The sequence below is a fragment of the Cyanistes caeruleus genome, chromosome 1 (assembly GCF_971803275.1).
Source record: "Cyanistes caeruleus chromosome 1, bCyaCae1.hap1.1, whole genome shotgun sequence".
Classification (NCBI taxonomy): Eukaryota; Metazoa; Chordata; class Aves; order Passeriformes; family Paridae; genus Cyanistes; species Cyanistes caeruleus.
This window is the reverse complement of record NC_141701.1, coordinates 49,098,140-49,120,640: the sequence shown is the minus strand read 5'-3', so window position 1 is coordinate 49,120,640 and position 22,501 is coordinate 49,098,140. Positions and strand designations below refer to the sequence as shown.

At 42.9% G+C, this 22,501-nt stretch overlaps 1 protein-coding gene across 1 annotated transcript in view; it reads right to left on the bottom strand.

Annotated features, from left to right (window-relative positions):
- Positions 1-1,422: 1,422 nt before the first annotated feature.
- Positions 1,423-22,501, bottom strand: part of EMILIN2 (elastin microfibril interfacer 2) — a 37,042-nt gene continuing 15,963 nt past the window's right edge. The window contains exons 4-8 of the mRNA XM_086891212.1: positions 19,828-21,747; positions 13,916-14,248; positions 13,330-13,368; positions 7,004-7,141; positions 1,423-6,537 (exon numbers count right to left, since the gene is read on the bottom strand). Of these exons, the coding sequence (XP_086747338.1) occupies positions 6,200-6,537; positions 7,004-7,141; positions 13,330-13,368; positions 13,916-14,248; positions 19,828-21,747 (2,768 nt within the window). The 3' untranslated portion in view covers positions 1,423-6,199. The remainder of the gene's footprint in view (positions 6,538-7,003; positions 7,142-13,329; positions 13,369-13,915; positions 14,249-19,827; positions 21,748-22,501) is intronic.

Sequence of the window (22,501 nt, the reverse complement as noted above, 5' to 3'; positions counted from 1 at the left end):
AGCCTAGAACTGGCTGAAGGGCATGGCTCAAAGGGTTGTGGTGAAAGGGGCTGCTTCCACCTGGTGGGTGACCAGGGGTGTTCCTCAAGGCTCAGTTCGAGGGCCAGTTCTGTTCAATATATTTATCAGTGGTCTGGATGCAGGAGCTGAAGGCACCATTTTGCAAGTTTGCTGACAGTGCCAAACTGGGAGGTGCTATTCACTCTCACAAGGCCTTGCAGAGAGATCTAGATGTATAGGATCTCTGGGCAGCTCTGCTGTGCAATGTTGTTGTGGTTTAAGAGTGATATTCCCACTGAAATACCCCAGATCACCAAGCTTTCTCACCCCTCCTCCTGCTCCCTCTCTTCCCCGCTATGGAGGGCTGGAAATGAGAGCAGGAGGAGCACAGAGCTAAAGATCACAGGTTGAGATAAGAACAATTTACTAGAAACAGCAATGAAATAAGGAACAGTAACAACAGCAGTAGGAACAGCAGAATGTACAATTCACATCCAACTACTCACCACTGCTGCAAAACTTAACCCTGTCCCAGCCAAAACCAGGACAAATGCAAAAAGATCAGTGGTTGGTAAAAAATAACAAACAAACAAAAAATCCAAACAACTAACAACCCCCAAAATCCCCGAACCACAGTGTTTATGGAATCTCTTGTGTGTAAGGCAGCCAAGTGCATTCCCCATGTGGCATTGGACACTTCTTTTGCCCTGGAAGCCACCCTGGATTCCCCATGGTCTTGAACTTCAGGCTGCTGTGATACCCCACAAAGAAGGGTGTCCTGGCAGGGCCATGGGAATGGCTGGCTGCCCACTCTCCGAGTCCCTGGGAATCATAGCCCATGCCAGCAGGATGGGTGGAGGGGAATGCAGCCCTGGAGAGGTCTGTGCAGCTGCTCTGCACTCCTGGGCATGGACAGCCCTTGCTGTCTGCTTGTGGAGCAGGCACAGGCTCGCTCGCAGCAGTGGCAGGCTCAGCCCTGCAGATGCCAGGGATGACCCTGTGGGCTCTGCCCCTGCCTCCTGCTGGGGGAGTGGAGGGGCCATCTCAGGATGCCCAAGCCTGTCGGTGTTGAAGAGGCATTTGGACAGTGCCGTTGACAACATGCTTCAGCTTTTGTCCAGCCCTGAATTAGCCAGGCATTTGGAATAGGTGATTGTTGTAGGTCCCTTGCAATTGCACTAGCTTTGCCAGGAATCAGGGCAGTGACTGAGCAACTAAGATGGGCAAGAGCGCCGTTGGCAGAACTTGTGTGTACTACAAAGCCTATGTAACAGTGCTTGACACTGAACAGTCATTTCAAATACACATGCAAGCTTAACTAGGAAGCCAGAAAGTGCAGTTCCAAAGGCTGTGGAGAAGAGAGCAAACATTTTGGCATAGAGTGCTGCTGTATTCCCTGGAAAGCAAAAGAGCATTGAGGCATTACACAAGAGGTAGGCTTTATTTGGACATATCTGCAGTTGTTTTCTATCACACAGTTTTTTCATGTTCCTGGATATTTCTCTCCCCCTTTGAGATTATTTTTATATATGCATGAATATATGTATAGACATGCACACCTAAAGCATACTTCGAAATGCACTGTTCTTTTTACTGAGAAATGCTAGTAATGATCCTTATTTCACAATCAAGATACTGAAATAAATGCCAAAACCTGCTTATGCAGTAACATGTTACAAGGTGTTGTTTGAAGTCTCCCATATACAAAAAATTGGCAGAGCTGCTGTTCTGCACCCCAAGTCTGCAGGGTACATTGCAAAAAGGTTGTGTTGGCTGGAGCACAAGTCTGTCTTGTGATGACAGGAGACTGCCCCCAGGTATTCCTGGTAGCTGGATTATTTGAACTCTGTGCTATTACCCAGAAGCAAACAGCAGCCAACCTCTACCTGCTGAGCAAGTCTCAGTGGAGTGCATATTCCTCCCATCTCCAAGCTGAGACCGTAAATTAATTTCTTCTAGTTTCAGTGAAATACCCATAACCACTACTGAGCTGTAATACAAGGACTTAGCTAATCAGCAAACAATCACTTCCAAATGCATGCTGTATTCTCAGGAAAGAATTCAATCCTAATTTGAATCTCCCAATTGCAGGTGGGGAACCCTTTACCTTGCGTTCCCAGCGCATTTTAAAGCTTCATGGGGTGGTGATGGGCATATTGTTTCGAGTTGCTTTCTTATGCTTTCTACCTACAACTTGCTTGACTATTTGTAATTTTCCTTGTTGGGCCAGCTGACTTCACCAAACCAAAGTCTCAGTGACACTGCAGAAAGGTGCTGAAAGGAAATGTGATAGAATACCACAGGAAGTCCTTACTGCTCTGAGTGTTCTCAAAGTGGACAGTAGAAAAATGTCTATCTCCAGAGGTCTTAGTAGCAAATTAAAATAATGAGGTTGAGTTTTTTTACACTTTTTGCAGTGGAAATCTCTATTCCTGCTTTGCTGCAGTCTTTCCTGGGGATATGACTGATTTATATGTCACACTGGGGCTTTAGGATACACTTGCCATGTTTGGCCAGAGCCAAGTCTCTCTGGCTGTCAGCATGTTGGCTTGGCTTCAGCTGTTCTGCTGCTAAAGCCTTGCCTCTGGGAACTCACCTGTCTCACAAGTGATGCTGCCCTGGGGACTCATCTAGTTTGGATATTTACAGTCCATGAAGAACCACAGAGCCTTGTGCCTGCCTGAGGGACTCTTAGACACACATCTGCCTGCACAGCTTCACCTGGTAGGGTCTGTGTTTCTTTCTGTTTTGATGTCAAATTACAGCACTTGGCCCAACAGATTCTGTATCATGTAAGAGTCTTGCAATTCTCATATACTGCATTACTAAACTACCTACAAAGTAGGTCTAAAAGGTAGCAATGTGATCTGTGAAACAGGCACCAGCCCTGTCTTAGAGCTCTCACCTACTGGGTTTTTTTTAACTTTCTCAGTTAACAGATGCTTCCTGTTTGAGCTTATTGATTCTCCTGGATGTGTCAGTCAAATCATAAACCCACAGTGAGAAATGCTCCTTTCAGTGCAGGTTTTTGTGTGCTGCTGCTGATTCTCACCAAAGATGTAAAAGCTCTGTCAGCAGGCTCAGGGTACTCCGGAGCAGGACTCTTGAGGCTGGGATGCTCTGTGTGGAGCCAACCCTTGTCAGGCATATGAATGCATTTGTGCCTGAGTCTCTTCCAGCTGTTGCATTATTAATATTTAATCCAAGCACTGACTGGAGCAGAGACAAACTCAGGTTCCTTCCTCATTTGCCCTATTGATGGGCTACATCCCTGTGGTCTTCCCAGGTGGATGAATACTCCTGTAAGCTCCAGGAAAATAACCTCATTAGGAGGAACCGAGCCACCTACCCTGATTACAGCAGTTACCAAGGAAGTGCCAATTAAGGGTCAAGTCCCCCTCAACAAAGGCACGAATCTTAGACACGGGTTCCTTGTAAAAAGTCATAGCTTTACCCACTCACACAGCTGGAGATGAATGGGAAGCTGTCCCTGAAATGTCTAAAGGTGTCCTCAAGGTGCTGGGATTGCACCCTGCTGTGACACAGTTTAGGTCTACAGCAGTGTACAGATACCAGTTATGCTACATTATGAGGGCTTAAACCGTCCCAGCACAGGCAGCAGCAGATTCTGGGTCTAAAGGGAAACTTTCTGGTGGAAGATGGCCCTGTCCCATCAGCAGAACTGCACTTGTGAAGATTTGTGGGTTGGATTTAGAAATCTCCTGGAGCAATTAGGTAATAACTAAATGATTAATACAACTTTTACAACTCTTAGCACTAAACTTGCACTGCTGACTCTTAAAAATTTCTCAGTTGGAGGTAGGTGGAACAAAAATGTTGCGTTTGCCAGCTAGGTCTCCCTAAGCACTCAGCTCATTTTGTTTGTTTCCATGAGTCATTTTTAGAACAGGCAACAATAATCTTGAGTCACACATAGTCTGGAGCCAGCTTCTTAGAGAACACAGCTTTCTTGAGGAGAGTGAAAAATATCCTGAAAGGAAAAGTGCTTCTCTGGCTTTTGTACATAACAAGAAATTATGCTTTTAAAATGAAAAAGAAGCGTACGATATGCTTGGTTTTTGGAAACACATAAAACAACCCTTCCTGTCTGTCCCTACAATTCTGAGACCTAGAAAGGAATGGGACAGAAAGGACAAAAGCAAGCTCAGCCCCCCTTGAACAAGCGTGCGGTTGCTGACTGCGTGATAACGCACAGGTCCAGAAACGCGTGCGGGGAAATGAGTCGGAGGCGGCTCCTTCGATCAGGCTGTGAAGGGCAAGTTCACTGTACGTCTTTGGCTACTGACTAACAGCTGCTCTGTCAGAAACAGCCTTCCTCCTACGAACACAGCCAGCCCTAGCTTCTGCTTATCTCTAACACCGTCATTTCTGGAAATCAGGTGCCAAGAGATCTTCCCAAATCAGGTGCTTTAAAACTCCACTCAGAGTTTCCTTCCTGTGCTCACAACTCCCCCAGTGCAACCTTAACTGCACTAGGACTGACTCAGAGGCCCTCTGTGGACAGAAAAGTGTTTTGCCTTGTTTTCTCAAGGCAGATCAGCTTCCAGGATGTGATAGTTTGTTGTGGGGAGGCCCCATCTTATTGCCTGGAAACACAGTTATTAGGGAGTATCTGTTCCAAAACTAAGTAACAAAAGCACAAGTCTTCATCTGATCTCCTCAGATGGGAAGGGCTGCAGCAAAATACAATGTGCTGCTTTACAGTGCAGGGAGTTCTTCCCTCACCTAAAAAAGTTGTTTATTCTGAGGCTACAAACAGCTGTTCTGCATCTGTAATAAGGAAAACACACTACACAGACCACTGTGATAAATACAACTCTATGCAGTATGAACAGATTACTAAAACTATTAGTTGATATAAAAAATGTACAGGTGACAAATGTATGTACATGTGAAAAATGAATATACAGTCCTGCTCTCAGTTAAATGTGGCTGGATTTCTTTTCAGCCACAAAAGTGGTCAAAATGCTAACTCCTAAGAGCCAAAGCATCATTTTTATTACCTCCACTGAGAGGCGGCCAGTGTGCAAAATAAAATACTGCTGCATCTAATGTGTTTATCTGTTTAAGCTAAGAAAGGTGCTTTATCTGTATGAACAGATGCTGAGTGTTAAGACAAACCTCACTCAAAAGTACCAATGCAGGAGGTTGTCACGACTCTGACAGAGGGCTGGTTTGTGCATTTGACAATATTGATTAATAACACTATTTTCTTTCATCAACCATTTTTTCTCTGATATGTCTTCTACAATTCACCAAACACAAAAACTTCCCTTCTAATGCAAGTACTGCTGGACTGCCAGAAACATACCCTGTAAAATTTCTTAAACTTTTCAAAATCACCATTTTTCTAGCTAAGCAAAGCTGATTCTGATTTTTCTGACCCGTCTTACAAATTTCCAGCAGCAAGCATTAATCTCATGAGCATCATGAACAACGAATCATCTTTTTTACTCCATAAATAGACAGTAACTGTTCTAAATTTTCAGCAGTAGCAACAGCACCTTGCATTTACATCTGCCCAGTGGAACACCGAGACAAGTTTCTCCCCGTGCTGCTGTTTCCACCTGACTGAGTCACTCACCTTGTCTCCTAGCACTGTGTTTGGCCCTTAAAGGCAAAAAAGAAAACGGATGCAGCTGAATATCATTTTGCTTTGCACAAACATGGTTTGCAATTGCACTGAACAAACTGATTATGCTAATGCACATTATTAAATAATACAAGGAATAAAACATCATCAACCATATCCACTACAATTTCACTTTCTTGGCTCTGCTTTACTGAAAACATGAAAACAGCTGACCACAACTGTAAACTTGAGCGAAGATGTAAACTTTGATACACTAAGCACAATTTGAAAAACTAGGGAAAAAATTGCAAAGGCAATTGAATAGGGAATAGCACAGTGGAGAAGTATCTATTGAGAACATACTTGCTGTTTAAACAGTTGCTCTGCTTGTACAGGTAAACAAGGGCTTGGGAAGGAGCTCCTTTAGCTACAGAAAAGTGCCTTTTGTAGCTACCTCTGGAAACAAGGGACAAGGAAAATGTTTCCATATAGACTATAAACCCATCACTGAAATCAAATATATAAACTGAATATATTAAAGCTTTGAATTTTATTACACTTAATTTCTTCTGAATATCTTACCCTTCTCCCCTGTTCAAGGCAAACCTAAACATGAGAAATGGAAGGATAAAGGAGAACTCCACTAAACGTGGAGTACATTTCATCAGAGTCTGTGTAGGCCAGTTTGCCTCCTGTCACAACAACGTTTACTTCATCTCCTGCTTTGAGGTGAAGAACAAGGTGGAACGTCCCAGGACCACCACAGGTCTGTTTCCCTGAGTAGGGTTTGTGATACTCCAGCAGTTCCCTTCTGTACCCAGCAGTGTGGAGCTGAGCCACGCTCGCGTTGGAGACGGACAGCACGGCTTCTACGTACTCATCCCTCTCCGGGGCCAGCACGGCGGTGATCAGGTAGCGCCCTTCGTACGGCGATGTGAAAATGCCTGCGGAAGAGAGGCAGACTGGGCTGACCACAGCCACTCAAAATGGGACACCTGACTGCAATAAGCACAGTGACAAATGTGGTCACCACATGGGTCACCCACAGCTTCATACAACTGCAACAAGGTCAGACTGGGCAGGCGTCCAACTGATTGAAGTCATGAAGACACAGGCACACCTAACACCTCAGTGCTTGAGAAGGAGGCAGCCCCCAGCTCCCCTTGGGGAGGTGCTATGAGAACCCACTCTCCCTCTCCCTCTCCCTCCCTCCAGGTGAGTGGAGGAAAATCTTCACCGTGACTTCACCCAGCCATGATGAAGTGGATTAGTAAGGAACCACACCTCTGCTACCTGGCCTCAGGTGGGCTGAGGAGCACAACCAGTAGAGTTGAGCTGGTAACATGGAACACTGATAACCCATGCTCCTGCCTGTCCAGCATGTCTGTGGCTGCATTCTTTGGCTGTTACCTGTGTTGGGGTTATAATAGTCCCCATCGTTCACAAGCACTTTGTTGAAGTGAACCACACCGACATCACTGGAGAAAGGCTTCTGTGTGAGCCCAGCAGAAAATGACACCAGAGAGGGCACAGCAGCAGTGGCAGGTCCTGAAATGGGTAACAACATGAGTCAGTCACATTGGGATGTTAACACAGCCTTTTCCCTGTGATGCTTTATAATCCACTGTCTCTGCCCCTGCACATACTCCACTTGGACTAATCCTGCCAATTGCAGGATGCCAGAATTAGCAGAGTACATATTGCTGGCCCATGTCCCAGGCGTCTCACCATAGAATTTACTGAGCACCATAAAGTTCCTGCCTTGGCCACAGATTTTTTTGGTTTGGTTTTTTTCTTTTTCTTCTTTCTTTTCTTTTCTTTTCTTTTGTCTTCTAAGGAAACAGTACACAGCTTGTAAATGCTGGCAGTGGAAGTCCTACCACCTTTGAATTCAACAATGCTTCCTGCCTTCTTCAGGACAGAGGCTGCCTTTCAACATCTCCACTCTCCATCACTCTCACAATGGCCATAGGAATGCTGAAGACTATAGCTTGTGCCAGCTTTCCTTGTCATGCTGAGAAGCTGTGCACAGCTTAGATCTCCCACTTTCTCTCTGCCTAGGCATAGTGTAAATGGCTATAAGAATGTATAACACTTCCATAGTAATGCAAAGATAACCTTTTGTCTCTCTCCAGCACTCCTGCTGTTTTGGAGGACCTTTCACTTTGCAATTTTTTCTTCTTTTCTCAGCAGATCAAACAGACAGGTATTTTAAAGATACCTAAACTAATACTTGGGTATTTTATAGTGGCTATCTGGCTACTAGAAGAACACTGCTGTTATATTGAGTTGGATGAAATATAATTTGGACAATTAAGATGAATTTTTACTTTTAACAGACTGATTTAATAGCAAGTGTTCAGTGCTCAGCCACGTATTAGTCCCATTCCAGTTACCTTCCCTTCAAACATTTTCCTTAAGGCAGTACACACTCCTAGAAGTAGTCAATTCCTGCTGCTTTGTCTGGGCAAGTAGCTAAAGATGTCCACAGCTGCTGTTTCACCCTGCTCCTTCTGCCTTCCTTAAAATTAATGTTTGGCCTCTCCCTTTCAGAGATGCCCATCAGCAACAAATGCTAAATTCATCAAATCCTGAATTAAATGGTCCTTGTGGGTCCCTTCTAAGTCCAGCACTGACCAAACACTTCTTGAACTCCGTCAGGCTGATGCTGTGACCGCTTCCCTGGGGAGCCCACTGCAGTGCCTGATCACCCTCTGGGTAAAAACACTTTTCCTAAAATCCAGTCTAATTCAGATGATATTGCTTAAAATTTGAAGTTTAAAAAGACACATAACAGTCTAAAATGTGGATATACAAATGTTCTGCTATCCACTGTTTTCCTGAATAACTCAGCCCTGGGGGGGTGGGAAGGAGAAGGCAAAGGGGAAGACATGCCTGCAACTTCAGAACTGGCAGATAACTATGTTGATTTCCCCCAGGGGCTGGTAACCAGCTGCCTCACTATCTTTAGAAATCTTCTTATTCAGCATTTTGTCTCAAGCTCAGAAGATAGACAGAAGCCCTTTTTCATTACTCCTACCTGCTAGTGTGCTTGCAGGTGCTCCTGCAAGCTAAGATGAGGTTATTTGAAAGGACCAAAATTAATTGCAGGAAGTCTACTTAAACAGCTTCTGTAAAGCTCCACCACCTTAACACAACACTACAGAAAGATACTCTCTGACTGAAATTAACTGAAAACACACCTCAGATTTTTGGCTCACTCAGAAGGTTTCTATCCCCTGCAGTTACACTGCACAAATGGAACAAACTACCTGTTGCCTGCCCAGAAACACTGCCAGCTTTGGAGCAGCTACAGTCCTGTTTAGGTTAATGTCATCTGAGTAAGGGAGTCACTCCTACCCTGGCTCTCCAGGGCTTCCTTCAAGATTTTCCTTCACTAATTGCTAGGATAGTTACTAGAAATAGTTACTTGTTGCTATGCTGATGAAATTTCTTCAGATCTGCAGGGCAGTTTAGCACACCATAGGTATCTGTTCAAAGGAGAAATCTTAAACCTGACTAAATACCCTGCAAATCAGTTCAGGGGTCAGTGTAAGGAGACACAGTAAAGATGCAGTGTGTCTTTGCTCTCTTCCCCTCTTCCAGCTGGAGTTGTGCCTGTTTGAAGTTTTCACAATTCCTACCAACAGCAGTGCTTTTGCAGAACTTCACAGAGAGCTGCACCACCCTCTCTTACATGTCCTCTCTTGCAAATGCTTTTCCTCATGCAAAGATTGAAGTTCAGCTTCTCAAAAGAAGTCGAGGCTTGGATGCTACTTTCATTTAAGCAGTCAGTATTGTTGAAGTATAAACATCAGAAAAAAAATTTAAAGCATTTAAAAGTTGTGAACCACAGGCACAGCTCTGATGAAGAAAATGCTAGGCAGGCAAAAAGTTTCACAAAAGATTCAACTTCTGACAGTTTAACTCCCCCTTTTAGGGGAGGAAAACGCTCTTTTGGCTTCAGATGCATTCAAGAAGGTTTCACTTGAGATATTGCACATACATGCAAGCAGGAGCAGGTAAGTCTGTTCTTGGCAATCTAAGCTACTGTAATGCATTCTGGAGAGTCAAAAACCACAGAAGACGCATGGGTGGCCCTTGTTAGGCTACATCTACTTCAACTCATCTGCTAGCTGTGTTTCTGGTTCTCCACCTCTCTTTAGACTTCCAAGCAGAGTTCATGCCTCCCACAGAGCTCAAGGGCCAGAAGAAAATAAAATTAAAAAAAAATAAAATCATTAAGCAAAACAAAAGAGCACACAGCCTAGACATTTGCTATTAAGATGAAAGGAGAAAAAAAGTAAGTGTGATTGTGCTGCTGACAACTGCTCAGCAACTGGAATGAGGATTCTTCAAGAACTGACACAGGAAAGAGACTGTAAGGATGTAATTCATTTTTCAGCAGGATTAAGGAGGATTTGTGAGATTTTCTCTCACGAATGGTCAATACCCCTAAATCTAAATAAAGGAAAAGTGTGTAATTTCAGTTAGAGAAACAGGACAAAAATACAAGTAATTTATCACCTCCCTGCCTATTTTTTTTTTTAAACTCTCCAATTTGACCTTAACATCTCATTTTCAGAAACATTCCTCCTGCCTATGCAGCACTATGTGATCACTGATGTGACTTCCATGAGCCAGTGCTCAATGAAGCTGCTCTGCTACGTCACAGTGATTCTGATGTGGATGATATCTCAGTGTGTTATGAAGACACACATAATTTCCTCCTGAGTCTGCTAGTAACATCTGTCTGCTCTTACAACACCATCCTTTCACACTGCAGCAAGAAAGTTGCTCCAGCACTTACCTACTGCTCCTTATACATAGCTAAGGAATCTGAAAAAAAACCAAGAAATTCTCTGGTACTGAAAATATGCAAATCGTGCCTCAGCATTCAAGAAAAGCATGAAAGTGGGCTACTTCAGTCCCAGGAGACAGAATTCAAGCCCTCAACTTCCTCCTGAGCAGTGCTTTTATGTAACAGAAGCTATTCAGAAACAGAAATGAAAGAGTACTCAGAAGGCCATTTTAATAGTACAAGCTTCTTATATTAGGAATTATAGTACAAGAAGGTCTGGTCATCTTTCAGATTTGAATTTGAGCATCACAAAATGTACTGGGTGAAGACTGCTAAAGACATCATAAATGGTTGTCCTGAACTAATTAGACAGTAAGGATTCCTTGATGCCTTATTTATACAGCAAGTTCTTCCTCCAATAAGCCAAAAAAAATCTTCTCTTCCCCAGCTGTTAATTTCCACAGCACTGTTAACTGCTGAATTCTGTCCCAGAATGTTCTCTCTTCTTCAGACACTGACAATTCAAATCACAGAATCACAGATTCAGTTTGACTGGAAAAGACATCTGAGATCATCGAGTCCATCCTAGGAGCAAACACCACTGTGTCAACTGGGCCAATGCACTCAGTCCCACGAAGAGTCATTCCTTAAACACTTCCAGAGACTGTGACTCTACCACCTCCCTGGGCAGCCTAATCACCCTTTCTGTGAATAAACTCTTCCTCATATCCAGCCTAATCTCCCCCGGGACAGTTTAAGACTATGTCCTCTGGTCCTGTTGCTTGTTGCCCGGGAGAAGAGGCCGACCCCCAACTGCCTACAGCCTCCTTTCAGGTGTTTGTAGAGAGCAAAAAAGTCACCCCTGAGCCTCCTTTTCTCCAGGCTAAACACCCCCAGCTCCCTCAGCCGCTCCTCGTGGGACATGTCCTCCAGACCCTTCACCAGCCTCGTTGCTGCCCTTCTCTGGACATGCTCCAGCCCCTCAGTGTCCTTCCTGAACTGAGGGGCCCAGAACTGGACACAGCACTGAGGTGTGGCCTCACCAATGGCAAATACAGGGGAAAAATTGCTTCCCTACTCCTGCTGGCCACACTATTCGTGATAGAGGGTGGGATGCCATTTGCCTTCTTGGCCACCTGGGCACACCCTGGCTCATATTCAGCCACTGTTGACCAGCACCCCAAGGTCCTTTTCCTCTGTGAAGCTTTTTAGCCACTCTGCCCCAAGCCTGTAGCACTGCAGGAGCTTATTGAGGCCAAAGTGCAGGACCTGGTACTTGGTCATGTTGAAACTCATACAGTTGTCCTCAGCCCATCAATCCAGCCAGTCCAGATTAGGGACAGTGGATGTAAAGGCTCCAACTCCACAGATGTCTTAACAGCTTTTGGTACCACCTTTATCTCTCTGTTTTCTGACTATCTGCCATTGAAGTCTGTAAGGCACACTGTGGGAATTTTAAGGACAGATCAGCAGGAATATCTTGTATTTAGATAGGTATCCCAGTGACATGAATCAGGAAAATTAACTCCTTGGTCAAGCCTAGCTCCCTGTGGATCTCAGGCTGGTAACTATTCCACCAGCGTGTTCCACCAAGCAGCAGATGGGCACACTCCTGCCTCACCCTGCCTTTTCAACACTTCTAACATCCACCTACTGTTTCACACAGTTTTAGCATAAACTTATTTAAATACTACCATCTATAAATTGCAATGGGAAGAAAAACCCCCAGGAAATCCATTTATCACAGAAATCTAGACACCTATATTGGCTTTGCTGGCATCAAGATAAATGAATGTTTCTTTACTTCTTATCCTCTTCCAGAAACCTCATCTATTGCTGCCTGTTCTTACTACCACAACCCTCAAAATGCAAAAGGATTGCTTTAAGGCTATGATGGAATTTTAATTAGCAGGTATAAATATCACAATGAGAGCATGAACTCTTTGCAATTCTTTTTTTGTCAGTCCCCAGACCATTCTTCATGAAATGTACTTGTGATTTTGCTATGGCCATCAAACTAAGTCCTGGGGCGGTAGGTTTTTGGATTCCATAAAGCCCTAATATTTTACTTCCATCTATCTCCCATATTTCCTCAAACAAATTTAGATGAAATAGCTTTTTTTGAGGAGGATGTGGAAATACTTTGATCAAGGATAACATTCCCCATGGTTTGATAATATCCTGAGTATGAGGCTGCAGGGCTGGCAGCACCCTATCAACATACATATCCAGGCCAACCTGCATGTCCCACATACATTTTATACCTGTTCATCATACAAATTCATAAATAAATTGTGATATTAACAGTTATTAAAAAAAGCACCCCAGCAAACCAAGAAAACTTCATTTTGAATCATTTTAATAATTAGCTGTCAGTGGTAGCACTTCTGCTTTCACTGAAGTCAGGAACTCAAGCCCTGGTGACTATGACAAAGCCAGAAACTCTCCCAAGAAGAGAACTACTTCATGCACTACACTAGGACACAGCAGTTATTCAAGATCTTAGTCTTGGCATTATACATGTTTTATTAAAGAAATAATAAAAACATCATAAATATCTATTTATTTACTCATTAAGAAGGCAAACAGAAAGGTCCCTACTGACATTAGCTAGAAAATACAAACTCTCTGTATTTAAAAAAACCACAGGGAAGTAAGTAGCAAGAAACCAAAATGATTTTTTGAAACCTAACTCCTCTCCCCACCTCCATATTTTCAAAAGATACAGATTATGTATGTTTTAATGCTTAGGTACAGCAAAAATAAGTCAGATTTTCCTCAATGCTAAACAATTCTAAATACTAAAATATTAATAATAAATTAATACTAAAATAATAAAAATTAACACTTTCTTATCTCTCAACCATGACCTTCCAGGGACTGAAATAAATGTTAGAAACCCATGTGAAAAATTTCTAGGAAAAAACTGCCTTACCTTGTGAATCCGTGGTAGAATGAGATGACTTTGGATATCCTACAAAGGAAAAGTAATATGTGTGACTCAGTACACAGCAGAGTACATTATGACCAATTATCACTGCAGTCCTTAAAAAAGCACCTCTGGTTTCTGAACAGCAACCTACCAAAACAGCTGTTAAACAGTGTCTCCTATGAAATGCTCAACTATTGTTAAACTGGGGTGGTCATGGCAAAGAGAACCAAGTTATTACTCAAATGTACTAAATCCACTGCAAGCATAATGGAAAAAAAAAAAAAAAAAAGTTTCCCTAGTGGCAAAGACTGCTGTGGTTACCAAGGATTTTACATCATCTCTGCTGACCTCATGCTTTCTGCATCCTTGGAAAGGCAGCAAAACTGGCACTGAATGTGCTTCCCCTACTTCTGCAGCCAGCTGGAGGCTGCAGAGGCCCATTCACAAATCTGCTGTAAACCCATTCCCAACAGCCTCAGTGCCCATGAAAGGACAAAAAGGGGCTGGTAAAGCACAGCAGATCTCAGCGTCACCTCTCCAGCAATGCCTGACATGTCCATTGCACTCAGTCAGGAGTTGGTTCTCTCACCTGGTGCTCCAGCATACCCTTCAGCAATGGGCATGGTACTCTGGCCAGCCTGGCCATCCACACTCCTAAGACGCCCTCTCCCAGACATCAAAACTGTGCCAGGAGGCCCTGCCTCCCCAGTCTCCAAGATGATGCCGGTTGTTCCAGGCAGAAGTGGCACAACTGCTGAGCCTGGCAGAGCTGGGCGCGGAGGAGGTCTCAGCTGTGGTGGCAGGAGGGGGACCCTCTGTCGTGGGGGTTGTGTCCTGGGCCTCGAGGGCAGCAGGGATATGCCAGGCTGGGGCTGCACGGGTGGCCTCGGTGGCAACGGCTGCTGTGGTACTCCTGGTCCCCCTTTGGCATGATGAAAGAGGAAGAAAAACACAAAATTATTTGCCTAAAATAGAACACAAGATCGCATAGTTTTGCACAATAAATACTTCAAAATAAAACAGGACTCTGTTGGAGGCCACCTGTTCCCTCAGACCCAAGACTGCACTGGCTAAACACTGTTCCACTCCTGAAGTACTACAGACTCCACTCTTTACAGCCTGTGTGACACAGGGAAAGGAATGAAGTCAGCCTGGAGACAGGACAAGCAGCAATCAAATAACCCATGAACATTCATTCAATTGCTACACCAGCTTGGCCTTTCTGCACCAAGCAGGCTGAGTATCACACTTATTCCCACTGGTATCTTCATTCCAGAGTGTGCCATCTCTCTCCCCTCTTTCAATTCAGTTCTCCTCAACCCCCCACACCCACTGCACTTGCTTTCGACTCTGCACTCACACAACTCTTAGCACAAGGCTGTCCCTTTAGCACGATCACAAAGAAAATAATCCACAGAAAAAAAATCAGTAAATGTACACGACTTCAGAGGTTTCTTCCCTTTCTTTAAAAAAGAGCAGACTTAAATGTACCAAGTACTAAAGTATCCATTACTAATATTTTCTGATGAAGGCAGAACTCAAGGATATAATCTACCACTAAATTCTTTATTGTTTAAATAGAAGAGATACCATTAAAAAACTTCTCCATTGGGGCAGCCAACCATTATGACATCAGGGTTGAGCAGCGCTGACATGGTTCCATTTGTGTATTGGTCAAGTTCTAAGCCTTTTATAGGAATTCTGGTTTATTCATAAAAATGAAGTCCTAGATGACACTTAAGGATGCAATGTCGTCCCAAGGGTAAAGCTGAATTACGTTTACACTAAGAGCAGAAATTTACAAGTGTGTAGATTTTAGCAGATGCAATGACAGCTTTTACACAGAATCAGCAGCATTTCATGTTAATTCAACATAGGTTCAGCATAGGTTACTTTGGTTGCATTTTGAGAACAAAACATGTCTTTAGGTGCAGGGATGTACGTGAGTTTCTGTGGAAATGGGCACACATCCTGTTGCAAATTTATCTGATATAGCTTGTCACACACCAGAGATGCTTGCCAAGGTCCCCAGCGGAGACCACCTCTCTGAGTGGTCATTCTCACAATGAAGCACTTCAATTCAGTACAGTCCAAATTCAGCCTAGCAAATTCACCAGTGGCTAGGGCTAAGCCATCTGGCTGTGCCAAGAGGCAGATATGGTGTGAGGCCTCCCCTGGCTCTGCTGTGGGTCTGGGGACCCTCTTACTCTGCACCTTTGGGGAAAAGCTTACAACAAGGTTGTGCAGCTATTGTCCTTAACACATGGCTGAGGTCCAGACAGCATCACCAGCAACCTACGTACTGATTTGTGACTACTCAACACCTGCACTTTACCCTGGTGCATTTCTTGTTTTCAGTCTCGTAAAAGCCTTAAAAAGCCCACATAAGCCTTCAGGAATACTGGGATGCTGTCTGAAGTCATATGTCACACCACCTGCATTCGTTTGCTAGATATGGCTGCTAGGAAAAAATCCTCCCTGAGCCTTGCTGGCTGACTTTTAACCACCAGGACAATTGAAACTCATACAAAGTGACCTATCACAAAGCTGAGCTGAAGCTCACTCAGTAACTTTGTCCAAAAGGCAGAGGCCTAAACAGTGAAATGTTTGCTTTATACAGACTTAAACTATTTTCATAAAAACCTTAAAATTAAAAAAATCTTATAAAAATTTTCAAAAAACCCCTGAAAGTAACAAAATGGAATACGATGTATCTGTGAATTTTTTAACAGAATTACTGACTTTGTAAGACAACTTCTTTCCACAAAGGCATTGATTCAGACCTTCAACTAAAATCTTCAGATTAACCTCACTGAAAAAACAAATTAACAAAGTACTTTACCTTGGGATGCATGTACTTGTCATTTATTGAGTCAATTATGCTAAGCATAAATGAAAATGAATGCATTTCTCTGCTTGCTTTTCTAGACCTTTAAACAGCTATCAACTGCTGAAATCCCATATCCTGAGTGAACTGCTTCCTTGCATGCAACATCAATACTGCAATATTCAGAACTGACCCATATCCATAATACTAAATCTAGAATCACTCGCCTGAAGCTCAACTTCAAGTGGAAGTAATCAGATATGTGTGAGTAGAGATCTGCTTTAACTTTGCTGAGCAGGCCATGAACACAATCTTCCCACCTAGCTGGGAAGGCAGAGAATAGAGCTGAGATCATTACACAGCTAGGAGCAGTAACACTCCTCAGCAGCAGCATCCTTGCTGCTCTGCTTGTCATCACTGTTGTGAGTGACAATGTGGTCACCACATCATATACCAGCATCTTCTCGTGCTCTCCTCAGCCCCCAAAACACACAGAAACAAAATGCTTAAAGCTAAGTAGAGAGTAAAGAAACCTGTGACTGGTCTCACAAGAAGCCAAAAAGACCTCACTTGAGTTCTGTTATAGACACCAAGGGGATTTTACAATTATGTTAGAAAGCAGCATTGTGCACAAGCTCACAGGGAGCCCAGAGGAATTGACTATATGACTATTCACACTACAGCATTAAAAATTTTATGTTGCATTTTACCCATACCGCAATGCAGAGCACACATTTGGTTTCTTAGGCCACAACTTCATCAGACAACATTTTGCTGTTGGTTTCAAAACCCTGCTACACAGACAACTACCATAGGAATTGCAGGTCAGGTCAAATAACCGTAACCAAAGCAAATTGCACTCCCAGCACAGTATCTGGCTGCAAAACCACACTTTTGACTCCTGGAAAACTTTGTGGATATATATACAGAAGGGCAGTACATTAAAAGAGACCTCCAGCTTTAACATGGCTTTCAGTTTCATGCCATGTGAAAAGCAAACATACTCGCAGAGAGGAAGAGTGCAATGAGAACATCTTACACTACGAGAGATGGAACTGAGGGAAGGCAGCATTTCATGCAGATGGAAAGATGCTGGATCATTTTACCTTGGAGAGCACATCATGCATGGTTCCCTAAATGCTTAGAACAGACCACTTCCTGCTGTCACCACTGCCTTGTGTACTGCAGGACATTTTACTACCTTCCCCAGAAATTACAACAAATTAAATACATTTCTGGTCTCTGGGTTCATATCTGATGCACAGTCATTTGCTAAGTTGGCTTGTTAGATTGGACTGAGACTTTTGAAACCCCTGAATAAAAAATATGGAAGAAAATACAGCCATATTTTTAAGATGAGGGTCATTTGAATTTGCTGGGCTTACACTGCTTGGTAAGATTATACATTTTATTTCTTGCAATGCATCCTTGCCTTACTGCCCTCAACAACTTCATTAGTAACAACTTGTTTCTGTTTCGGCCCCTCTGAAGTCAAATGACATCATTTGAATGCTACAATATGCTGGCAGACTGTGCATAAGAAACTCTCTACTGATCCAAGTCCAGGTCTTCCTGTCAAATAACATTGGTACGGGAGACAATGCTGCAGATCACAGATGTAAAAATAGTTAAAGACATACCCCAACTCACGTAGCAGGGTTCCCAAAATCACTTCCAAAAAAGGCTCTTCTGCCAAAATCTCTCTGCAACTCCTGCCATCAAAACTCACTTAGGCTGCTGTGCCAGACAGTGTTACTGTAATTGGAAACATTTGGGGGCTGTAGTGTGTGCTTCACGAATCCTTCAGAGGCCAGAGGCACCCCAGAGCAGCAAGGGATGCTCAGAGCGCCTGCACCCCAGACACAGCAGCAGCGTCCTTCCACAGGCGTTTCACATCAGTGGTGGATGGAGGGGTCTGCCCTGAAAGTTTTTGGAAACCCAGGTGTGCAGAGGCTTTTCAATGCTTTAATACATTGTAATGGGGGCTGATAAATGTAACCCATGAGGTCACTTGAACACCTGCTTCAAATATCCGAAGTGAGATTACTGCTTGTGTGTATCTTGGACCTTCCTCCAATATTGGTCCCTAGTGCTAGTTCATCTGGGTCAAGACGGATGAGAAACAGGATGACACAGATACATCACGTTCCATTTTAATGGAGACTGGGATGCTTCTGCAAGATCGAGGGATAAAGGTCCTAACCCTGTTGAATTTAAGTCAAAATTGCAGCAAAAGAATTATCTGAAATTTACAGTCCCTCTTCACTCCATTTTCTCCTTTAAAGTTAAGAGAAACATTTTTTTTTTATCTCACACAAAAGCTTCTCACCTGAGGAGTTTTATGTCAAGTACTGCTTTTAAAAAAAAAAAATAAAAAAAAAATTAAAAACATTTGGTTTTAAACAACTGAACAAAATAAAAACCTGTAATAGATGTGTTGAAGTCTCTGCCTTGGTGTGAGATGGATATTCTGCCCTTCATGGGGCACAGCTTGTCCATTCAAGAAAGATCACTCAAGGGTCTCACATCTGATCTCCCAACCACCATTAGCTGCAACAGTGCACAGGCTCTTCCCTCAGCACCTCTTCTAATTTTAGGCCAGTTCAGAGAAATTGGCCTCTTATTTATCTCACACATGCACAGAATTAAAACCAGAAGCATCAACCAGCTGAAGACTGAAGTTTCAAAACAGTCTCCAATTCCTGTGAGTTTTTGTCATGCTAACAGAAACAGGAAAACAGGAACTCAGCTTCCTTCTGTAAACTTCAGCTCTCAGAAAAACAACCCATTGCTGAAACTTGGAGCAAGAACTGCAGAGAGAACTGAGTGGCACTTGGCAAGGCCTCTAAACGTTCAGGGCAAGGCTCACCAACATGCTGAGGTTACCACTTCCCAGCATTCTGAGCCAAAGGGAATGTGCCCCAGCTTCTCAGCTGCTCTAATGCAAACTTTATACAAAGTGGAGGTAGATTTGCACCAACATGTTGGACTATTAACAGAACAGGCTGAGGTGTTAAAACACTGCCACATGAATGTGCCAAGTAGTGCCAATGATCTTGTGGGAATGCAAGCTTCTGGGAGAGCTATGAAGCAGAAGTCTTATATTGCCCTGCCAAGATATGCCAGATCTCATTTGTGAAACTTCTGTATCAAAGAGCTGGTGCTGAATTATAATCATTAACTCATGCTAAGATCACAGTTTAGAGGAAATCTTTCTTATCATAAATTTGAATTCATTTGACTTCAGTTTTCTCTATTTGCTTCTCAGTTTTCCCTGAGGAATACAGAATAATCTCCAACAACAAAATAAAACAAAAAATCAAATCAAACGACCTGGAATGATACAGACAATCATTACTTAAAATTCACTTTAAAATCACTATTCAAAAAACACTACTTTTCCCACTCTATTCTAGCTCAAAGTAAACACGAAAAACATGCAAGGCTTCTTTTTTATTTTTTTGGAGGATACTTTTAAAAGCACTCAAAGTACTCTGTGGTGTTCTGGAGCAAAGAGCCAAAATTAGAGTCACTGCAAAAACAAAGCAGGAATTGTGTAATATTAAGTTTTTCCTCCCTTGTTTAGTTCTTTTCTAAGAGTTCAGAAAGGAAAGCCAGTTGAAGAAACACACAGATAAACAAAAAGTAAAAAAACAAATAAGCAAAAAACTTACTTGTGTCAGGCTGAGATTTCAGCACGCCTTCAATGTCTGTGGTGATTTTGGAAACCTGACTATGAAACTGTTGGACAGAGTTTTTGAGGCCAGAAATATCAGTGGAATGAGATGCTATAGTTCCATTCATTTCACGGATGCAGTTCCATAAGCTGCTCACGTGCTTATTCAGACCTTCTTTTATATTCTGCAAGCTATCTGAAACAGAGTCCAACTTGCCACAGACTTTTTCAACATGTGAGACTCTGCTCTCAACATCTGAAACACCCTCCTGGACATCTTGGGTCTTTTCTTTGCACTTGCTAAGATCATTCAGGATATGGTCATTCAATTGTTCTAGTCTCTCTTTCATTTCACCACAACAATTCTCACTGGAATGAGCAGTTTGATTTGCAAATGTCCTCTGCATTTGATCAATTTTTCGGAAGACACCTCGTTGCGTTTTTCTGCACGTGGAATTGACACCCAGAAGCTGCTCCCTGCAGCTACTCAGGCCGTCTTGAAGATTTTTCATATCTTTATCAACGGCATTTAGATTGTATCGGAATACACGTATGTCTCTCTGCATTCTCTGGATGTCACGTTGGTTACCCTTAATTAAGTTGAGTTTCTCATTAAGAGAGCTATTTAGAGACTGCAGGAGACCAGAATTATTCTCTGCTTTCAAAAGCAAGTGATTGTACCTGTCGTTGCAGCTTTCTAGCTGTTTCTGAATGTCCTCCGTACCTCGCGGTGCAGACTGACATTTCTGCCCACAGAGCTGTTCAAGCGACAGCAGTTTGTCCTTCACAAAATTCATCTCTGCCGTAATCTGCTCATTTGCAAATCCTGCATCGCTGGGCAAGACAGGCCCAGGATTAACAAACATTCCATCCGGGTCCGTGGTGTTGGCAATCTCCAAAATAGTCCCGCCTAGCCGCACCTCCAGTGCCCGCAGCTTTTGGTCGAATAAGTCTCTCAGTTCATCCACCTCAGCAGCGATAGCACTGCGGAGAGTCTCCTCAACATAAAAACAATGTTCTTCAGCATTTCGTTCTGTAATATTCATCCTTGCATCTAGCTCCTCCAGCCTCTCACCAAACACGTCTTCTAGATCTGGAGTCGACAATCGAATGATTTCGTTATCTATTCTGACATTCAAGATCCTCTGTGCTTCCACAATTCTGTCAATCTTCGTATCTAAATCTTTCATCTGTTGGTCAAAGTAATTTCCCTCACCCTTCTTGCAACAACTGGAGTCGTTTGATGGAATCTGAGTGCGGAGAGTATTTATTTCTTTCCTCAAGTCATTCTCTTTTCCTCTTATAACATCCATTATCCCTACACAGTTATTTTCACTGTCATCATACTGCTGCTGATATTCACAGGACTTCTTCAGATCTTCCATTTTCTTTTCAAATCCTTCCATTATTTCTTGCCTGAGGGACTCAAATTTTGAGTCTATATAGTCCTGATATATATTGTCACGGGGCATTGTTATTGTAGGTCCTCGTGCTGCCTCCTGCAGTTGCTTTAACTGTCCTTCATAGCCTTTTACTTTTCCATTCAGTTCCTCCAGCTCATCATTCCTCATCTTCAAGGCTTCTTTGACCTCAGCTAGCTCAGCTTTTATATCTTCCATTTCAAAATCAATAAAAGGGTCTTTTTGATCTTTATTGCTGAGGAGTCCTGGCAGCTGAATAGTGTCTGTTTCAGCACCAACTGCACTGTCAGGCTCCGGGCGGTCGTAAAGGTTGTTCAGCCACGTGACCAACATCTTGCTAGCATCTTCCTGTACAGTCAGCTTCAGGTTTTCATTCACACCTGCCACAGAGGACTGAAGTTCAATCACAGACCGTGTGAGTCTGAACAATTCGTCCTCAAGAAACTGCATTCTCTTCTCATATGGTGGAGGCTCCGGTGCTTCTGTTGGTTCTGCATCTGTTTCCCAGAAATAACAAAATGTGGATGTAAATACTCCCAGTGGTATCTGTTTTAACCAGCTACAGCTAACTTCACTTTTCTTTGAAATGAAATAATGACTTAAACTGAACAATGCTTGTAGCCTTTTCTGTTCTTATTTTCAGTCACTTACAATTAATACGTTATCAAAACCCTCAGACTAAAAGTTTTAGGACAGTGACCAATTCCTGACAAGATGCAGTGGCCATAAAGAAACTGGCAATCACCTCTCCTGTTCAGTAATGATCTAAGCTACAGCATACACAACAGACCAATACAGACCCATACACATCACAGCACAATCACCTTAGAACCACTGCATCTCCTTTAACAACAATTTGACCCTGAATTCCCACTGAAAACTTCAGTGGCAGTTCATTTATGTGCCTGAAGTGAGTTTGTGCTTTCATGTTTTACTGAATTGGGGTCCAAATATGCATCCCATATTATGACATGAGGTTCTGCAAGATACTCCAGTTATAACACTTGCTTCACAAATACCTAATTATTTGGCATATATTAAAATAGGCAATAAAAACATGTATAAAAACATAAAATTTACACATTCAAAACAGTTAGAGTAAAATAATTTACCCTCACTGAATGAAAATTGGAAAGACTTTTATCTGCAATCCACTTTTTGCCTATCGTAAATCAACTGAATAAAATCTGAATCCTGTCATTTGTAGGACCTCATGTACAAAAGCCATGTACAAATCTGGGTGTTCAGTTT